This window comes from Cydia splendana, chromosome 4 (genome assembly GCF_910591565.1).
Source record: "Cydia splendana chromosome 4, ilCydSple1.2, whole genome shotgun sequence".
Taxonomy (NCBI): Eukaryota; Metazoa; Arthropoda; class Insecta; order Lepidoptera; family Tortricidae; genus Cydia; species Cydia splendana.
Genome location: NC_085963.1, coordinates 8273009 through 8286186, shown reverse-complemented (window position 1 = coordinate 8286186; position 13178 = coordinate 8273009). Strand labels below are relative to the sequence as shown.

Below are 13178 nucleotides of genomic sequence, written 5' to 3'. Positions count from 1 at the left end.
TTAAAAAAATTTCTAATAATTTTACATTATAAAGCGTCATACATATTATAAACGATGGAACTTAAACATTGCACTTTAATTCAATATTAAAAAATCATTACTAAAAATATATAAATACCTAATTTATATCTAACGCTCGTTCTAACTTTTCGTCATATTTTACAAATATGCTTAAAAATATGTCCCATGTCAGATAAGTATCACTTTTTCATCTTTAGAATTATCAAAACTTTTAGTGCAAAAATCCGGTCCCACTATTGGTCTACCTCTAACCATCCTATAATAAATACCCGACTGCTGTTTGGAATACCCAAATTATTAGTTTGTTTCACTCATCAAGTCATCATCATCATCAATAAAAACTATCTAAAACAATAACAGGATAGTAGCCAGTAGGAGCATTATATTACCGATATTCGGAACCTAATAGCCGGCTTAGACTCGCGGCTCGCGGCTCGGCTCGCGGCGCGTCTCGTGGCTCGTCTCGACACACTCGCGTTCGGCTTGTCCTTCGGTTATAAACCTTATGCCGTGCCGTTAGTGTTTAAATTATACTAGCTCGACGAGCTTACGAGCCACGAGACGAACCACGAGCCCACCGCTTACACTCGCGTCTCGTGGCGCGGCTCGCGGCTATTCTCGTGGCTCGCGCGAGAATGTAAATAGCTTGTAAGAATAATATTGAGAATGGCAGCACTGTCAACTGTTGCAAATCCATTTAAAAAGGCGCCACTTTCAAACATATCCGTTTGAGTTGAGTATGATCAAATTTCGTTTCAGTACTTTTTTATTCTCTGTTGGTTTTTTAATGTTTAATTAACAAACAAATATAAATTAATATTTTATAAGTCTTGTTATTGATATGGCTGTAATATTCTGATTTTAAAATATAAAAGTCATCATTGTCACTGTCAACATCAATTTTGCAAGTTATCTTTATTTAAATACACTATTTTGATTATTTTTCTACGATTTAAATAAAATAATGTTCAAAAGTGATTCCCAGTCCACAACCTTGTCGGATTTGATCAAGCGAGGTTTCTTCGAAGCTGTTTATGCGAAGAGTAATCCTAATTCCAGTGATAATTCCCCGAGGCGTGGCGCGTGTGAGCCTGTGGAAGAGAAGCGTAGGGTTTCTCCGCCACCAGTGCCGCCATGTTCTGTCACAAACCGAGGGAAATCCGGGGCAGGTGTTTCCGGTTCTCGTAACCAGCCGCAAGGCGACCCTAGCGGGCTGCCCTCGGGTGCAACCAACCCGGGTTTGCTCAGATACATCCACAACGCAGCTCGCTACAGGATACCCCAGTGCTTTGAGGGCGCCTCTCTATCTGTTAAACAGGTGATCATCAAAATGATACCCATAGTAGTACAAGAATTCCCTTTTGTTGGAAACTCCGGCTGAGTTTTAGACAAAACTAGGTGCATATTGGATAAACCACTAGGTATATTATTTACTGTCCAGTTTAGTTTCATCCATAGTATTCTACTTACACTTAGTACTTTTTAGGGTTCCGTACCTCAGAAGGAAAAAACGGAACCCTTATAGGATCACTCGTGCGTCTGTCTGTCTGTCCGTCTGTCACAGCTTATTTTCTCGGAAACTACTGGACCAATTAAGTTGAAATTTTGGTACACATATGTCAATTAGTAACCCAAAGATGGACACGTTTTTTTTATAATTTTCAATTACATAGGTTCGAAGTTATTTAAGAAAATAGCCAAAAAATGACCATTCACCCCCCCCCCCCCCCCCTTTATCTCCGAAACTACTGGGTCTAAAATTTTGAAATAAAGACAAAATAGTTCTTGACCTATAGATGACAGGAAAACCTGTTAGAAGTGTGCAGTCAAGCGTTAGTCGGACTTATGTACGGAACCCTAGAAACGCGAGTCCCACTCGCACTTGGCCGGTATTTTTTTGTACTTATTAGTACCACTATAGTATGTATAGACTATAAGTCTTACTTACATAAGTATGTTTAAGTATTCATAGAATTAAAAAAAAGTGCCAGGGTGCCATGTGATCCTATTTACCTACTACATATTATTATATGAATGAACTGTTTGTAGTGCCATGGTTTGCAAAAACGTTTTTACTAGGTAAATAAATAAAATAATATATAAACTTTTACTAGGTATTATTGCCAAATTAACACTTTCGCAACCAGGCAAAATTTCAAACAATACCCCAGAAACCGACAGTACTCGCTAGTCGGGCAACGACGTGCAACTCAATGCCGCACGCCGCGAACCCGCTAGTCGGGCAAGCGGCGGACGCTCAGGGCTGTGCCAAGTAACTTTCGTGTAAGTACGTGGATAAAATTAAATCTGCTGTCTCATCTGTTTAGGCTCCCCGTTTTATCAATTATCACAATGCATTCAGTGGGGCAGTAGGAAATGAATAAAATCACACAAAGCCAATCATCAACATTTATTAGTATTGCACATCACAAACCATTACGGAATGGCTCCGATTGCAATTTTACACCGAGACCGGGTTGAAAAAAAACCCGGGTCGCAAACTTCAAATAGATAAGGGATGGTAAACAACATCTCCAGGGTTAAGTGTATGATCACAGTAACTACATTCTTTTGTCAAAGAAGTTGCGACTTTATTGTATGTGTACGAACGTACTAATTATCGTAACTATTCAAAGCTACTAGTTACGTTTTGCTTCCACGCAGTTGCAGTGCAGTGCTGTTTTATGATGACTGACCTATTGTCTTTTTCTGAGAACTGCCGCTTAGAAGTTAGAATGTTGTTAGGTACTTAGTTGAATTTCTTGGTTTATTTTTCTCCGAATTTTGTTTCACAAAAATCATCCTATGAGTACTCATGAAATAGATGTATACCTATACTTACTAAATATTCGTAAACACAAATTAGGTTGTACGATTTACGAAAATTCTAACTCCTATTGATACATACCCGTGTATGCAATTTCACGTAACCAACTAATAAGAATTTTTATTTTGATGTAATCGCATTAGGTAAAGTAAATAAAAATACAAAGTGAAGTAATAAAATATAATAATCAACTGTACCAACTTTTCGACCACATAATAATCAGAAGACTTACAATTTTTTCTGTTAGTGGCAGTGGCAGCCCTGAGGTAGTGAAGATGCAATGCTTGCCCGCCTGTCGGGCACTTCGGCGTCGCGTGTAGGTTTATAGCTCTTGCCCGACTAGCGGGTATGCCGGCATCTGAGTAAAGTTTACGAGTGCCCGAGAGTCGGGTACGCGGTGTCGAATGTGTTAATACAGATACAATTATGTAACAAACACTTAGATCAGTTAATGGCATAGGTACTTACTGTCCACAATACAAATACCCGCAGGATACTAATGAAAATTGGATGCTCGGCCACTCTATGACCTTCAGTTCAGTATCGCCGGGTGGTTACAAGCTTCTACTTTCCTACATGGACAAATCCAAGCCGTCAAAGCTGCCTTACTTTATAATAGAAGCGGCGCCAGGCGGACAGATGAGCTGCGAGGCTCGGGTCGGGCCCTCCGACAGTACTCGGGCCACAGTGGTTGCGCAAATCGCTGACCGCGAGATTTACAGCTTTGAAAGCATTTTTGACGCCTATTTTGACAATTGCACGGCTTCTGTGATTGCCGTCAATAAGGATTTCATTGCTTTACATTTTCTTCAGGTTAGTTTTATCTTTTTCAGATATATTTTAGAGTAATTGTTGTGTATATAAGATTTAAATTAACCGCAATGTTTGCGGTAACTTATGACAGCTACTTATAGAAACTAAATCATGAATTTCCCAAAACGCTTTTAAAGCGACCCATAGTTTTAATATACCTAGCATACCTACCTATAAAGCAAATCTAATCCAAAGTGATCATATTGCTCAGCAATCGATATCAAATCAGTAGCGTAATGTAATGAGCGTAACGAACACTCTTTTGAAAATATACCCCAACGAATGATAAATCCCGTACATTGTTCAACAGTTCGATGTGCCCCATTTATCTTAGACGACCGTTATACCCAGTGGCGTAGCGTGAACTAATCTAGCCGTGGGCGAAGTCGCTTCTGCGAGGCCCTTTTCTTTCACCGTGCCCGAAGGGACCTTGCGCGAGGCCCCCCTTTGGGCGCAAGGCCGTGGGCGACGGCCCACTTCGCCCACGCCTAGCTACGCCACTGGTTATACCATCGAGCTAGGTGGTTCATGGTTCATGTGCTGCTATGCGTATGTTACAGGCGATAACGGATGAAATATCACTGGGGGCTGAGTTCGTATCCCGCGTTCAAGCGACGGAGCTGAGCTCAGCATCAGCCGCAGCACGCTATATGACAAAGCAGTATTCAGCTAGCGCTACCCTGGGCAGTCGTGGTTTGGACCTGTGCTATGCGCGAGCCATCGCGCCGCACCTCACCGTCGCGGGGATGTTTGAGGTTATTACTTACTTATTTGAAATGAAACTATATAGATGAACTTGGGTCATTAAGCTAACGGGTAAGTACCCTGAGCAGTCGTGGCTTGGATCTGTGCTATGCACGTAACTGTTCGTTGTAAGCTGTAAAAGTGATATTGGGTGACTACGTAAATCGAAGCTAGCGCCAACTTGGACAGGACAGGATCTGTGCTACGTGAAAGCCATTGCACCGCACCTCACCATCGGAGATGCTTAAAGGTAAGTACACGTTGTTGAAGTGACTGTATGATTATGGAACATTTAGCTAGCCTAGCCCCTGTAGCGATATAAATCTATCTCCTAGAAAAGGGAAAAAAACATCAAACCAAACCCGGAGCAGAATAAGTTCTTAGCAAGGTATTTTCTCCTCAGGTTGGCTTTGCATTTCGCCGTGCGGTAGCAACCCTGGCCTACGAATGGCGCGCGGACGAGTGGACGGTCCGAGGCTCGGCCGACTCGGACGGCCTAGTCGGCGCCACGCTGCAGCGCGCCCTCGGCGGCAAGCAGGCCAAGCTGGCTTGCGAAATATCGGCGCTGCTCAACCACCCTAATAATAAGTTCCGGCTCGGCTTCGGAGTGACTGCTGCTGTTGTTTAGATTTGTCTACGCATTGAAGATATAATTGGCCTTTATATGGATGGTGCACGGAATATTCATTAGTACAGCTAAATATAATAGGGTAATAAGAGAGACGCGCGTATGCAAACTAATAAAGTTGACCCGTTAACTAAAAAGCTCTAAGTACTTCAAGCAGGTATGGCGCTCCTGTTACTGCTAAGTTCCAAGTTGTTTGCCTTTTTTGCGGTCTTTTATCCATCTAAAATGAACATATATGTAGGTAGTTTATGTTTGTTTTTAATTTAATTGATTGATATAAAAAAATATATATTCCACGACATTTACTAAATGGCTAATTCCTTATAAAGTATCTACTTATTTTTTTATGTATGAAATTAGGTAAGTACACCTATTTAAAACCTTGCAATAATAGGTACGACTTCGTCCTATAATTATTAACCTGTGATTAGTGATATTAATTATTAAAAGTAAAAATTGTATCATATTCAAAAACTGAAAATGTAATTCCGTTCATATGTTTTTATTATACCAATTTATTGTTTTGACTAAGCTTTATACCTACCGCATAAATTAGTTGTGAGATTTGTTATTCTGACCGTTGCTTTGAATTGGATTAAACACCATCTAAGATGCTGTAACCCAATTCATTTATTTGTGGCATGGACTTTGAATCTTAATAATTTTAATTATTACTTATACTCTTATTTTTATAAGTGTTTATAACCGAAGGCAAGTTTAGTATACATATTAGTTTTAGATAGCTTTAACAATAAAATAACTCCTTGGATTAATCTACCTATCAGTTTTCATTTCACTCAGACAATATTAATTAAACACACAAATCTTTAACTCACCGGCTCGAATTTCGTTACTTAATTTTAAATTCTCACAACACCATCGGGAAGGACTTGCATCAAAAAATCATGGTCAATATAACGATAATGTAGGCGTGCATTACTCTTCGCCGGGGCTCCAGACCAGACTCCCGGCCGCGGCCCACAGCGCCTGCGCGCGGCGGGCGGGGCTTCGCTACACGCCCTCGCGCCCTTACACAACAATATACACCCTATTTACAAACTGTAGGGGTCTTAATGGGTTGATATGTCAGGTAGAAGCTGATGTGGGCGTAGCGCCGCCTCTTCTAGCGTAGTTTGTTCAGCGTGGCGCGAGCGGGCGCGCGTGTTCAGTAATGGTGATGGAGCGGCTGGCGGACTTCGTCAGCAAGTCGCTGGAAGGGGGCGAAGCGCCGGCGCCGCCGCCGGAGCCCGGGGAGCCAGAGGACGCGGATGAAGAGGTGGATATTACGGCGTTGGAGGTGCCAGCGCCGAAGCGGCCTAGGAATTGGTTACTGTCGCCCGTGCCCGCGCCCTGTAAACGGGAGGATGAAGACGACCACAAACATGGTGAGTTTATATAGCTTTAGACATGCTCTACTCGTAGCTACATAGCTGTACAGTATCCGCAATCAGATCTAGATATGGAGCGGCCAATGTGCTCAAAAATACTCGTATTTAAATATGCACTTATAACGTCTTGATAATGAAATAAGTAATATAGGTAGTTTAAAGTCCTTCTAACTCGTCGAAAAATAGTCCGGTCTTACTCTGATATATCTTACAGATTGAACTGTAATGTGATGCTAATGTCCATGTCCAATTGGCCTGATGACAGTAATAAACCACGGGACAGGAGCAAATATCGTCAGTCGGCATTAGTGAGTATTATATTCTTTGGTCAGCATCACTTCCCGCTTGAGACTTTGTCAGATGATAGTTTAGATACTATCGTGAATTAAAAAAAATAGTCAGCTGGTTGTATCGCGGTGGAAAGACCGTCAGCTACTTGTAATGTATTTATCATCGCTAATCGTGCTGAATTAACAATATCATTCAGGTTCTACGGAAAATTCGTAACTATAATTGACTACATATAATAAGTATGTAATATTCGTGTGTAAAGTAGGTACTCATGTAAACAATATCTGCATCACCCTGCCACCAACTAAGCTGTGACGTCACAAACGGACGCGAGGCGTTTTCGCGCGAGGTTTACAGTAGCTATAAAAATGCAATTATTTATGTTAAAACTTATGAGTATAGCTGAAATATTTTGTTTTTCGGAACCAATAAAAGTGTACCGACGATATTAAAAGGGATTTCAAAATTTTTCATCAGGCAGGCAGAAATCTTTTAATCGTTTTCTTCTTTCTCTAAGTAGACACGTTTTCTCTTCCGCCCAGTGTAACGTTCGCCGCACGAATGATATAAACATATATGTAAGCACATAAATAAGGGGGCAAACATTAATGACGTCACAAGAATTTCTAGGATTTTTTACCCCTCCCTCTACTTGTCACGCTTGGTCACATTTGTCGCACCCTTCGAGCAACATCGGCTTCCGACACATCGGAAGGGAGGGGCCCAAGCGATATCTCACCGTACAAATCTTTCTGCCATTTTTCGCGGGGGGAAAGGTGCACACAGTCGCACTTCTCACACACTTACATACAAAATCCAATCTGTAATGACGACACAAATACATAGAAAATGACACACGTCAAAGACAAATCTTGCAAACCTCGATCTCTTTTTGTGTACGGACGAGTGACAAGTGTCACAACACGCACACAACACATTTTCGTTGAAGTATGTTATTGTATTCTGAGAGATGAGAAGTCGGATTTGTCGCTCGACCGATCCGCAATTTGTACTGAGCGAGCAAAATCGATAAATCCAACAATTACATGAGACTAAAATATAATAATTGTGTTTGAATGTAATTAAACGTATGATATGTAAAAAAAAATATTACAAGTGAAATGTAACACTTTCTTTTTGTACATTTGATGTCCCCGACCTCTTTTTATAACAAAAAACCGAGCAAACAGGCATTTTTGTGCAGCAGTGTTCACGCGCGCGTCTGGACTCGGTCTAGTGAAAAATCCAAGTGCAACTAGTTTTATTACCCGCGCTAGATTAGATTGACGCGCTAATCTTGTACCTCGGCAGAGGGGAAATAGTGCGAATGCCGCCTCCCTTCCGTGTTGCTCGAAGGTCGCACCCCTTTCCTGGTGTGACGTCACATTTTGGGTAATTTTGTTTCCAACGAAATCGGCAATTTGAATCAAGGTACCTATTATAGGTAATTATTTTTTCAAACAATTTTTGATAAATATATGTATTTGTACTTCGAGCAACACCGGCTTCCGACACGTCGGAAGGGAGGGGCCCAAGCGATATCTTACCGTACAAATATTTCTGCCATTTTTTGCGGGGGGAAAGGAGCACACAGTCGCACTTCTCACACACTTACCTACATACAAAATCCAATCTGTAATGACGACACAAATACATAGAAAATGACACACGTCAAAGACAAATCTTGCAAACCTCGATCTCTTTTTGTGTACGGACGAATCACAGTAAGTGTCACAACACGCACACTAACACATTTTTGTCGAAGAATTTTATTGTATTCTGAGAGATGAGAAGTCGGATTTGTCGCTCGACCGATCCGCAATTTGTACTGGGCGAGCAAAATCGATAAATCCAACAATTACATGAGACTAAAATATAAAAATTGTGTTTAAATGTAATTAAACGTAAGATATGTAAAAAAAATATTACATGTGAAATGTAACACCTTCGTTTTGTAAATTAAATTTGATGTCCCCGACCTCTTTTTACAACAAAAAACCGAGCAATTAGGCATTTTTTCTGCTGCTGTTCACGCGCGCGTCTGGACTCGGTCTAGTGAAAAATCCGAGCGCAACTAGTTTTATTACCCGCGCTAGATCCGTTGATCTTGTACCTAGGCAGAGGGGAAATAGAGCGAATGCCGCCTCCCTTCCGTGTCGCTCGAAGTATTTGTAATTTTATAATGCAAAATCGATTAGGAAAGAATATTAAACGAATAAAAACGATTATCGTTCCAAAAATTCGTTATTTAAATAGCTTTACAACGAATAAAAAGAAATCGGTTGCTGATGAAGTTAAAGTGACGTCAGAAAGTTTGTGACTCCCCCCTCCCCCTTGTCACAACATGTCACATTTTCTTGACCCCCCTCCCTCCTCCTAAACGTGTGATGTAATTATAGGATGATCCAGTAGGCGCATCATTGCCGTCGGCCGTCGGCACGCGGCACGAGTGGCACGGCACGACACGGCAGCGTCGGCCGCCGTCTCGAAGTTTGGTCGCCCTGAAATATATTTTTAGGGTTCCGTACCTCAAAAGGAAAAAACGGAACCCTTATTTATAGGATCACTCGTGCGTCTGTCTGTTACAGCGTATTTTCTCCGAAAGTACTGGACCAATTAAGTTGAAATTTGGTACACATATGTAAATTCGTGACCCAAAGACGGACATCTTACGTAAACAAATGTATTTCTAATTCCTCCATGGCCACTTTTGGGGGGTAAACGAGAAAATTAAAAAATAATGTTTTTTAAACTATATCGTGTTACATGTCAATTGAAAGAGCTCATTTTGAGAATCTCAAATATATATTTTGTTGTAATTTTAAAATAAATAGTTTAGAAGTTATTTAAGAAAATAGCCCAAAAATGACCATGTCACCCCTTTATCTCCGAAACTACTGGGTCTAAAATTAAAAAAAAAAAAATAGTTCTTTTACCTATACATGACAGGGAAACCTATTAGAAAAATGCAGTCAAGCGTGAGTCGGACTAATTACTTAGTTTTTGATCCGACCCCTAAGGGTTTTTAAAGGGAATTCACTCGCGTTTCAGTTTCACATATAAAAAATACATTGTTAAAAATTGGGTAATGTACTGAATCCTTGAAACGCGAGTTCGACTCGCACTTGGCCGGTTTTTTTAACGAAAAGGCCATAGTCGGTTTTCCATAGTAAGTTGGCCCTTAAATCAATTTGATTCGGGTTTTTTTTGTGAGTACGAGGGTTGCACTGAAAATGTCGGGAATAGAGAAAACTGTCGCATCTAGACGGTCAATCTTTATTTTAATACATACTTAAACTCAAACTGACCACGCATATAAATTTTCTTTTGAAAGTAATCATTCTGTAATGCACACGGCTCATAATCCCAAAGTCCTTTTTGTATGGCGATTTTGGGGCCTTAGTGGTTTTGTATGAAATTCGTGGAGTAGCCAACGGAATTGAAGTTTTTTTACATATATATATATATATAAAAGATTTTTTTACTGTTGTCATATGAATATTTAGGAATGTCGAAATCTGCCGATATGCAACTTTTTTGGCAGTCTTTTTAATTAACAGCACAAATGCGATTTTAATTTTTGACGTCGCTTTGGAATGACATGCTTCTTTAAGATCACCCATGGGATAAAATGAAAGTGACTTTCATATTTAATTTTAACTGCAAACGAGCGTACGATGAACTCTAGTTCATAAAAAAATAACAGAAGCCCATTGTAACTTTTATTTGTTCGCTGAGGGCATATTGAAAACCGTTTAAAAATATGATCCGAAAAATCACTTGGCCAAAAATTCAAATAATGTTCGACATACAATTTTCAAATTGCCAGTAATTCTTAAATACAAATGACAACCAAATGGAATATACCTTAAAAGTTTTATAAAGAGTTACATTTTTATAAATTATATGCCTGTTTCTATTATGTTATTTCTAAGTGTCCCATTCCCGAATATTTCAGTGCGACCCTCGTACCTCTTATGGTGAAGGATATTTTTGCTGAGTATCAACAGGAAGTACCGTTTGGAAAATTTTGATATTTAGGCAAGTAGTGGGCCAATGTTTGGCCTACAACTAGAAAAAAAATTAGAGGTGTCGCTACTTCACAATGACATTAAAAATAATGATTTTTTTTTTTACTTCATTTTTCTTCTTTTTTATATGACAACTGGTATTCGTTTTTTGAGTATCGGTGCATACCTAAATAAAGAACACTATTTAAAAAAATTAAGCTAGTCGCTTGAATACATCTCGAAAAACAATACATTAAAGAATAAAATTAATAAAATCATAAGTCAAAAACTGTCACTAATAGGATGTTGATACTCAGCAAAAATATCCTTCACCATAAGAGGTACTCATAAAAAAAACCCGAATCGAATTGATTTAAGGGCCAACTTACTATGGCCTTTCTTATGTTGTGCAGTAAACTTTTACCTAATACCTACGGATTGCGGATTACAATTAAATTCTTTCAACGGATTATTTTCGTTTTTTTTTTAGATTTTGATTAGGTACCGGCTGTCCCTCGTGCTAATATGAGTACCTACCCGAGCAAGCGAGAGGTCCCAAAATCGAGGAGGTCAAACAAACTTTGCCACCGAGTGAAAGTCATTTTTTTCCCAACATCAACTCGAGGAAAATACTAACTGTAAAACATGACAAATCAAAACCAAAAGAACTTTATTAATTATTTATCATTAAAAATCATCATTTAAAAGTCAATTCCACCAGCCAAAATAATGAAAAATTTCAAAATGTTCATCTAATTACCTACTTTGCCAAAATACAACTTACTCATCAAGTTTTTGAAGTAGGTAAGAGGCAAGAGAATAAACAAATATTCGGTAATATAGATAGGGTCGGTAATATTCCCATACCTTCCATCCTGTATACGTGATCGTACCTACCATCGGTAATAGGCTTAACTTGGAGTATTGTAAAATCTAATTCTGACCCATAAAAACATTTACACGGAATCCTGAATAACTATTAGGTACATTAAAAAATTTAAAAGCCCCCTACGCTATATCACAAATATCAATTTTATACCAAAAATGCCTTACATAATTTTGGAAAAGAGCTGATACTATTCAAACTACTGGATCAATTTCTATCAAACAGATAAGAGCCATCCCAGGGAAAATCGCTTTCCGGTAAAACACATCGCAATCGGTACATCTAATGAAGAGCTACGATGCCACAGACAGACAGACAGACATTGGCGTCAAATATATAACACCCGTCTTTTTGCGTCGGCCGTTAAAATTGGACTAATTTAGAGTGTAAAAAATAGCGGCCAAGTGCGAGTCGGACTCGCCCATGAAGGGTTCCGTAGCAGCAAGTAACATAATAAAATTGCGGTTTACGATTTAGGACGTATTAAAAAAAACTACTTACTAGATCTCGTTCAAACCAATTTTCGGTGGAAGTTTGTATGGTAATGTACATCATATATTTTTTTAGTTTTATCATTCTCTTATTTTAGAAGTTATAGGGGGAGGGGGGACACACATTTTACCACTTTGGAAGTGTCTCTCGCGCAAATTATTCAGTTTAGAAAAAAATGATATTAGAAACCTCAATATAATTTTTGAAGACCTATCCATAGATACCCCACACGTATGGGTTTGATGAAAAAAAATGTTTTGAGATTCAGTTCTAAGTATGTGGAACCCCCAAAATTTATTGTTTTTTTTTCTATTTTTGTGTGAAAATATTAATGCGGTTCACAGAATACATCTACTTACCAAGTTTCAACAGTATAGTTCTTATAATTTCGGAAAAAAGAGGCTGTGACATACGGACGGACAGACAGACAGACAGACAGACAGACAGACAGACATGACGAATCCATAAGGGTTCCATTTTTTGCCATTTGGCTACGGAACCCTAACAAGCTACTGTCAAAATTATTTTTATTGATACCACGCTTTTATTTTATTGCTGACGCTTCCTCCAGTATCATAGATATCTTTTGCTATTTAGTACGGAACCCTAAAACTATTCGTTTCTCTATACCTTGCAAATAACTTGTCAAAAATAAGAAGACTTCAACAACCCGTAACATTTCAAAAGCAAATCAAATTACCTAAGTTCTATCATCACAGATTAGCACATCACCACTACAAATGAATAACTCGTTAATGGATATCCAGACTTCTCTATCAAATAAATCACGGGGGTATTCCGTACCGTTCGATAATTAATCACCGTTCAGGTCGTTAGGCGTCTAAGGAGCTCGGATGGCCCCGGGGCCGAAAGGGGAGAGGGTGTGGCCCGGCACCGCCCACACTTGGATAATCCCTCCATTTACATAATTGCCGTATAAAAAGGAGAGCTTCCCAATTTGCTAAATTGCTCTAAACGACTGCTAAACGTATCGCTCGTTCGTCACCGTCTTTAAAGCCGTGTCCCGTGTTCGAGACTGCTTACAGGGAATTCAGGGATTTATTGATGCTTGGCGAGG

The 13178-nt window shown here is 39.4% G+C and overlaps 2 protein-coding genes across 2 annotated transcripts in view; both read left to right on the top strand.

The window, feature by feature from the left end:
- The first annotated feature begins 868 nt into the window (after positions 1–868).
- On the top strand, positions 869–5770 carry LOC134789790 (mitochondrial import receptor subunit TOM40 homolog 1-like). The gene is made up of 4 exons (XM_063760438.1): positions 869–1339; positions 3341–3661; positions 4222–4416; positions 4809–5770. The coding sequence occupies exons 1-4, from the start codon at positions 986–988 to the stop codon at positions 5031–5033; spliced, it is 1095 nt and encodes a 364-aa protein (XP_063616508.1). The 5' UTR covers positions 869–985; the 3' UTR covers positions 5034–5770.
- A 101-nt stretch (positions 5771–5871) lies between these two features.
- The window catches only part of LOC134789791 (short stature homeobox protein 2-like), a 33202-nt gene continuing 25895 nt past the window's right edge, over positions 5872–13178 (top strand). The window contains 1 exon segment of the mRNA XM_063760439.1: positions 5872–6418. Within this exon segment, the coding sequence (XP_063616509.1) occupies positions 6205–6418 (214 nt within the window). The 5' untranslated portion in view covers positions 5872–6204.

What these genes read in the sequence shown, in the direction of transcription:
- LOC134789790 (XM_063760438.1), top strand. Translation starts at nt 986, where the DNA reads ATGTTCAAAAGTGATTCCCAGTCCACAACCTTGTCGGATTTGATCAAG. An exon ending in CCTCTCTATCTGTTAAACAG is followed by an intron (nt 1,340 to 3,340) that starts GTGATCATCAAA and finishes AAATACCCGCAG; the next exon opens with GATACTAATGAAAATTGGAT. An exon ending in CCGTCGCGGGGATGTTTGAG is followed by an intron (nt 4,417 to 4,808) that starts GTTATTACTTAC and finishes TTTTCTCCTCAG; the next exon opens with GTTGGCTTTGCATTTCGCCG.